Raw genomic sequence first — 7,550 nt, 5'->3', positions numbered from 1 at the left:
ACATATGCCGACAATTATGTCATGAAGGTGAGCTAATAGATGACGGATCAGATATTCGAGACATTGCTACAAGATTTCCAGAGCCAAACCCCTTTGAGGAATTGTACAGAAATCCAAATGCTGCTGTTAATGAAGATTTAATGATAAGAGTTAATGATTAATTGAATAATCAAGCTCCTACCTAACGAGAATGAATAAAAATTAAATCTAAGAAAGACCTACCTTTCGATAAGCCGGTAATTTGTAGGATCGTGTTGCTATAGTCCTGTACAGGTCTGTAAGGTTTGTTTAAATTGTTGAGGCAATTTTATGATAATGAAAATAGGAAAAAGGTCGTTCAAAATAAATGGTTTAATATGGTTTAACTGGTAAAAGATAAAGTATATTCTGCACGATTTGGTGATTGAAATGTCTGATAACAATGAATAGTGATAATAACATAAAAGCCGAAAGTAACAATTTATAAAGTGTTTGAGTTTATATAACAATCCGCGCCGACCGACGAATTTATATTCAAATGCAGAGAAGCTGCAGAATCACTAAATTTGACTGTTTGCGTGTTTGAGCAAATCGTGTGTTATTTTATTCTAAATGATATTATTGTTTGATACCAAGAACATCTATCCTGAACGATGGTTATAACTAGCTGGTCGTGATTATTGTATTGTATCTCTCCTTTTAGATTATCTTAAATTAATTATATTTCCTGTTGTTAATTCTTGTTGGTTAAATCTTGGAAACAATACGTATGATTTAATTGGGGGTAGTGAAGCTAGCCACCAATTCTAGACTTGCTTTTAAACGGATATTACAGAAGTAAATTTTTATTATAAAGGTGAAAACAAGAATTCGTTCAATGTTGAAGATTAGCACTCGGATTGACTTATCTTTAGATGTGTAGTTCGAGCGAGATTGAGAGCCGTCGGATCGTATCAGTCTGCGTCAGTAGAATTCTGGACCAGGGCCTCACCTCGAGTTCGGAAGAGTTGATGAATCGAACGATGTTGAACGTCGGGCACTTAGTCTTTGTGGATTTAGAATGATACTTTACTATCGAAAGCTATGGTTGAAAGTGTCAATTTGTTGATTTTGATATATGTTAAAAATGATTCCAAAGATTATTTATTAAAAATGATAATGAAGTTATTATTATAAGCACTTAAAATTACCTGATTCGGTTGAATCAGGGCCGAACTCAATTTAATTACGAAAAACGGAATGGCATAAAAATGTCTATTCTCTAAATGATGAGATTTAGTAAAGCACAGAAAAGATGGAAACGTAGAAGATAGTGAGTCTTTTCAAATCACAGGATAATATGAATACTCGAATTTAACGGATTAGCAAGATGCTTTAGGCCGGTCATAACTAACATTTTCCGCACGCTACTATTACTCAAGAAGGGCTAATACGGGTTGACGTCCACGCACCTTGCGACTTAACAGACGAAAGACGCGGCTTCTTGGGCCTGAGGGTCCAAGGAGCTGCAGTTGTAATAGGTTACAATAGTAATTAGCGAATGAGGTGCGAGGGCAACCTCCCGGTGCCCGAATCCACATGGTGAGCGTTACTTCACGCTCTTCGACGGTGTTCCGACGATTCTCAATCTCGTCGGTGACATATTAAAAATATGAACAAGAGATATTTACATACAATGTTCATACATTCATCCATACATCTTAATAAGTAATCTATTTTAATTTAGTTCACAATGAATGAATAGAGTAATGATCGTTTTTGCGAACTCATGAGAAGCGCTAATGAACAACAAGAAGATTTGCTTTTACACGTCATTCATCACAATTTATCTGCAGAGAAGTCACCTTTACAATTATTTTACTGGGCCAGCTGGATGTGGAAAAACCTTTGTAATAAAATTGATAATGGAAATATATAACAGATTTTCTGATAATGATGGGTTCTGCAATTGATACATTACGTGTGGTTTGACTGGTACAGCTGCAAGTAGCTATTAACGGAACCACTGTTCATACTGCATTGAAAATATCATTGTCAAAACTAATTCCGTTGTCAATAGAAACAGCACAACAATATCGATGCTTATTTAAATATGTCAAAGTTCCAATAATTGACGAAATTAGTATGATTGGTGCCGAGCTCTTAAACCAAATAGACGCAAGACTAAAGCAAATAACCGGAAATTTTGATGAAAATTTTGGTGGGCTAGACATTATTTTTATTGGAGATTTGCGACAATTACCTCCAGTCCGTGCAACTCCAATCTATAAGCAGTCTAAACAACGGATGTTTGGACCCTTACTTTAGCGAGGATTAAAATTCTACGAATTAACTCAAATAATGCGTCAAAATAACGAAATGTTTGCTTCTATTCTCACAAAAAATGACAGTGGTATTATTTTAAATGATGATGAATTAGCCGTTATCGAGCCTCGATTTTTTACGAATGAGGAAGCCTTGCGCCGTTGTCCAAGTGGTGTACAATTATTTCATGATAATGCATCAGTTAACGCATATAACATACTAGCTTTACAAACTGAAAATAAAATAGATTCAATTGCAATGGACATTATTTGTGGTTGTACTAATCTTGAGCAGAAAGCAAATATGAGACAAAAATTACACAAGGTGTCAGTGATTGATACAGGAGGTTTGCCATACGAAATCATTTTTGTTATTGGAAAACCTTATATTATTACAACTAACATAGACGTGGTAGACGGTTTAGTTAACGGCGCCATTGGAAAGCTGGTTCATATAGAACAAAATTATGAAAATCAAGTAACTCGCATATGGCTCGTTTTTCCAAATAAAAACGAGCACGAGCAAGAAAAGCACGATAGACGTGCTGTACCTATTGTACGTCGAACTTCAAGTATATCACTCAATAATAATAAAACCATTGTGGTCAAAAGAAATCATTTTCCATTGATATCAGGATGTGCTATGACTATTCATAAGTCTCAAGGAGGTACATATGACAAGGTGGTCTATGAGTATAGTAAAAGTCGTTGTATTCCATTACTTTACGTAGCTTTAACACGAATAACAAGTATTGAAAGGTTGTTTATATGTAACAGTCAGGTTAATTTAAGATTTTATCATGGAAGAAGAGTAGATTCATCAGTTTCAAGTTTACAGCAAGAATTTAAAAGATTATCTTTAAATAAACTTACTACATTGCAAGGACTGATCACTGATTTTACGAACTCCAGAAATAAATTAAACAACTATACTTTAAACTGCCAAAGTCTCAGAAAACATACTACTGATTTACAAGATTCTATTTGTCAAAGTAGTAACTTTTTATTACTAACTGAAACATGGCTTCCTGCTGATGAATCAGTCGACTTACCTAATTTTCATTGTATAGCTAAATTTAAACGACAAAATGTTAGAGCCGCTGGAGTTGCCATTTATAAAAACAACAATACTTCACATATTACTACATTCAACATGGATCTAGTAGTTCAAAATGCTACAGAAGTTCATGTCTCCCAAACATCTATTGGCGATATGTGTGCTTCGCATGTTAAACTAGAAGATGGGAGTGAATTAATTATGATTGTTATGTACATTTCACCTAATAAAAAAATGAATGACATCATTTCATTTTTACACGAGAGATTATTTCCGTACAGTCACAGAGGTTCAATAATTTTCAAAACCAATAAAGATAAACTACCATTGATTTTAGCTGAGGATTTCAATGTAAATTTTGCAAAACATGAATCAACGCCATTAATTACGTTCCTCCAAGAAGAATTTCAATTGCAAATTAACAACAATTCAAGAGAACCTATTACCAGATATGGAACAACAATAGATGCTGTATTTATTAAATATCTTGATAATGTTATGTCCAATACTTTTGTAACATACTTCAGTTACCATCGACCAATTGTCACAGTAATACCGTCGTCAGAGGCAACATCGAATATAACTATTACCGAAGTCACTGATTAAACGAATTAAGTTGTCACGATTTGAAATAAAGTCTTAAATTTTTGTATTTAATGAAAATAAATGTTTATTAAATAAACAGTCATCATTTTCTGGAAAAAAATCGTAATATTTTATTTTATCATTATGCCATATTTTTTCCTATCGCAATCTGTTCTTTTCTGCATATTACTTTTTTACAAAATAATGCCGATGTTTCACATCTGCCAGGTATCCCGTGACGGCTCACATTTTTTGTCGTTTAATTGTTAATTGATACATTTGTTTATTTATTACAGTTGTTATTGTAATTATTGTTGAATCATTATATATTACTATTAAATTATTGGTTGGGTCACCTTCAAATCGACATTGCCTGGCTGAACTCCGTCGAAAGGGTTCTTCTAATTGAGAGCATCGAACATTCCATTCATCCACGCGCAAAACGATGTTGTGGCTTCGCAACCTTGCAATTCCGGTACATATTTCTCGAAAAATCGTAGCCCGGCTGAAACTGAATTGCTGAAGACCTGTTTAGTTAATGGTTTTTAAAATTATTAATCGTCTCATTATCAAAAAAAATTTTAAATTAAGACCTTCGAATTTGAAAATGAAATGACTTACTTGAATCGCTAATCACACGCGCATCTTGAGAGAATTATTTAAAAAGACGTGACTCGCTGTTAACTGTGGACAGATCAAAGTTTGTCCGGGACCCGCATGTTCTCGGTCCTTTTCGTACAGAAGTTTGATGTACTCCCATTTCATTTCTTGCTTCAAAGGATCCATCTGGAAAATAATTACCGGCTCTGAAGATAACGGAAATAGCAGCAACGATGTTGGCTTTTAACGCAATTTATATTTACGAACCTGTAAAACTCCGTTGTTGTACAGACGAACCCCATAATGCTATGAAAGAATATCATCATGAAAAACAAAATATCTTCGAACAGTTCTCACACACGGGAGAGGTAGAATATCGTTGGATCGCAGGAACTCATAGCCTGATGGAGATCTCATATGAAGGAGCATGCATAAAAGCATCCACTGTTTGGAGTTATTTCGTCCTTTCGAGTTTCTGTGCTTCGCGGCTTCGAGGTATATTTCCATCCTTCACATGACGCTTAAGATGTTGATTACTGCACCGTGCCAATTGTCGACGAATTTCGAAAACCTTCGATTTCAGCGTTTTAATTTTTTCTTGCGCGAGTCGTTTGGCTCGTAGCGCAGAGCGATATTTCTTCTGCAACACTGACAACTGCTTTTTTTTTTGTGGATTCACTTCGTCTCGAGCATGTCTTCGACAGCTTTTTTTAAAAGTATTCTTTGCTGACCTACAATGGGCACAAATTTTGTCATTGAAAAGTAGCAGAGCACACTGATTGTGACGCCAAGTATTGCCGATATCTTTTCGTAATGCGTTGGAGCTTGCTTCCAATCCAGATGTGACCGATGACTGTATGGCACCAGAACACACAGTGAGACGATGAATCTTCAACAACAAATCCTGTAATTGTTCGATGCTAGTAATGTAGCGAGGCATGTCAAACTTACTCGCATCGAGCAAAATACCGACAATCTTCAACTGAATGGACATATTCTCCTCCACCGCTACATTTTTAAATGGAAACATGTGATACGTCTTCTCGATCTCCAGGGTTTTATTGGTATAAAAGAAAACCAACTTTTTTCCTCCGCAGCCAGTGTTATATTTTATCCACCCTGAAGGAAGACTCACTTCTGCTGTCAGGAGTTCTGTAAATTCCAAGCTTACACTTGAAGCACTCTTAACACTGATACTTTGAATTGCTGGAGATACATGGCCTCGCTCCATTGGAATTTTACTGGCTAAATTGCTCGGTATACTTTTATCTTGAATAAGATCGGCTTTAGATGAAGAAATAATATTCTCTTCGATATTCGACGTTAAAGTCTCGGTCTGCTCTAGAGATCCCAGTGAAGAAAATTGAGAGGGAAACATATCAATAGACTTATCGATCACATTCTCTGATATCGTCCATGAAAACTGCGATGGCACACATCCTTTTCTCAATCGAGGTATTTTGTATTGTCCCTAAAATTGTGAATTGTAAACAGAATTTTAAAAAATTGAGTACAATTTTTTGGATAATGCTATAAATAATAAAATCAATCTCTAAATGAAACTCACTATTCCAACTACCTGTCCACTAGGACCGAGCAATTGACGCTGCCAAAGAATTTCGTCCTTCAAAAAGTGTTTTTCACACACCGCTCTTCCTGCTTTAACAGAACTATTGGGTCGATGCACTGCATCTTTCCACAACTTTTCACTCGTGGGATCTCTCGGTATTGTAAAAAAATGCACTTTTTCCGGATTCGAAGAATATCCCGAAGTACAGCCGGGCACAATGCACGTCGGCATGACAAAACGAACGAAACGCGTAAAAAAAACGAAACTCGTTAAAAAAAATAATTAGCTAAAAAAATATTTAAATAATGTCGATTTTCCAAAACTATCGGAACAATTGTAACAAATACAACACCAATCTCGCAATTTTCTTGTACACAGAATGAATAGAATTATAACCTTAACGGCATCAGTCAGTAGCGTCAGCAGCGTCAGCAGCGTTAGCAGCGAGCGTGTCAGAAGTCTACTAGCGCCACGTAGAACTAAAAAACGGGGACAAAACACGTACAATTCGGCGATCGGAACCGTACGATAATTATCGTACATATGCGATAATTTCATGCCTACATACGATGAACGATAGCACATTGGGAGCTTTCCAGCAACGACACAGAGCCACACAGAGCGACACTGTTGTGACGTCGGAACGGTACCTAGTGGAAATCTCCAGATGCTAGACACCGAAAACATTCACACGCAGCTACAGCTAGACTCACATCAGTAGTTTGGGTCACCAATTACCGATTAAGTATTGAAATACACCGGACAACGGGCATTCAGTCGAATCGTACCATTTACACTTTTTACACTTTCTACACTTGGTCTAGACCGAGTGTAAAAAGTGTACACTAAGGCCGTGTTCGAAAATTGACTGGTAGTACTGTCAGCAATTTTTTATCTCTTTTGCGCTGCCGAGTTCATGGACAGCTCTGTCTCTGACCTAGGGAATTTTTAGTACTGACAGTCAATTTACGAACACGGCCAAAGTGTAACGAAAGTCTAGTGACATTTGTAAAACGCACATCGCCATCCGACGTGACGTCCGCTAAAACGAACGCGCAAGTGTACACTTCCCACGAAAGTGTAGAAAGTGTAGCTAGCACGAACAAACCTCGTGGTACTGACCAAATGGAAGAGTGTGGACCCTAACCCGTAAATATCGTGACAAAAATTTAATTTTATAGTAAAACGGTTTCATTAACTGTACAACTAGTATCCAAAGAATGTAACAACGTGATTCACGTAATAGCATCTGTAATACATGCAAGGATGTTGAGGACTGCTGTTGTCGCTTTAAAACACGTCGATTAGCTGGTGACTCCAAAACCACATACACCGATACATTGATTAATCGCTCCAGAATGAGAACAATTATTATTCTTCTTATGTCGTGCAAGGAGCATGCTTTGACGTTACAGCCTTAAGCAGCACTTATACTCTGGTCCCGTTTTTATTCCTA

The 7,550-nt window shown here is 36.5% G+C and overlaps 1 protein-coding gene across 2 annotated transcripts; it reads right to left on the bottom strand.

Moving 5' to 3' along the window:
• Positions 1 to 2,976: 2,976 nt before the first annotated feature.
• LOC107222904 lies at positions 2,977 to 6,602 on the bottom strand. Of its 2 annotated transcripts, none has more exons than XM_046745123.1 (4): positions 6,092 to 6,602; positions 4,792 to 5,995; positions 4,546 to 4,710; positions 2,977 to 4,451 (listed from the first exon to the last, which is right to left on the bottom strand). In XM_046745123.1, exons 1-2 carry the CDS (start codon positions 6,323 to 6,325, stop codon positions 4,979 to 4,981), a joined length of 1,251 nt encoding a protein of 416 aa, XP_046601079.1. In that variant the 5' UTR covers positions 6,326 to 6,602; the 3' UTR covers positions 2,977 to 4,451; positions 4,546 to 4,710; positions 4,792 to 4,978. The 2 variants fall into 2 exon arrangements, with proteins under 2 accessions (XP_046601079.1, XP_046601080.1); XM_046745124.1 differs by having other exon boundaries at positions 2,977 to 4,443.
• Positions 6,603 to 7,550: the final 948 nt, after the last annotated feature.

The sequence above is a fragment of the Neodiprion lecontei genome, chromosome 7, assembly GCF_021901455.1.
Source record: "Neodiprion lecontei isolate iyNeoLeco1 chromosome 7, iyNeoLeco1.1, whole genome shotgun sequence".
NCBI classification, from domain to species: domain Eukaryota; kingdom Metazoa; phylum Arthropoda; class Insecta; order Hymenoptera; family Diprionidae; genus Neodiprion; species Neodiprion lecontei.
This window is presented reverse-complemented; position numbering and strand designations above follow the sequence as displayed.

Bases quoted from the DNA above. Each gene is read 5' to 3' on its own strand.
- LOC107222904 (XM_046745123.1), bottom strand. From the start codon at position 6,325: ATGCCGACGTGCATTGTGCCCGGCTGTACTTCGGGATATTCTTCGAAT. The intron at 5,996-6,091 runs GTGAGTTTCATT...TCACAATTTTAG, and splicing joins GTGGACAGGTAGTTGGAATA to GGACAATACAAAATACCTCG.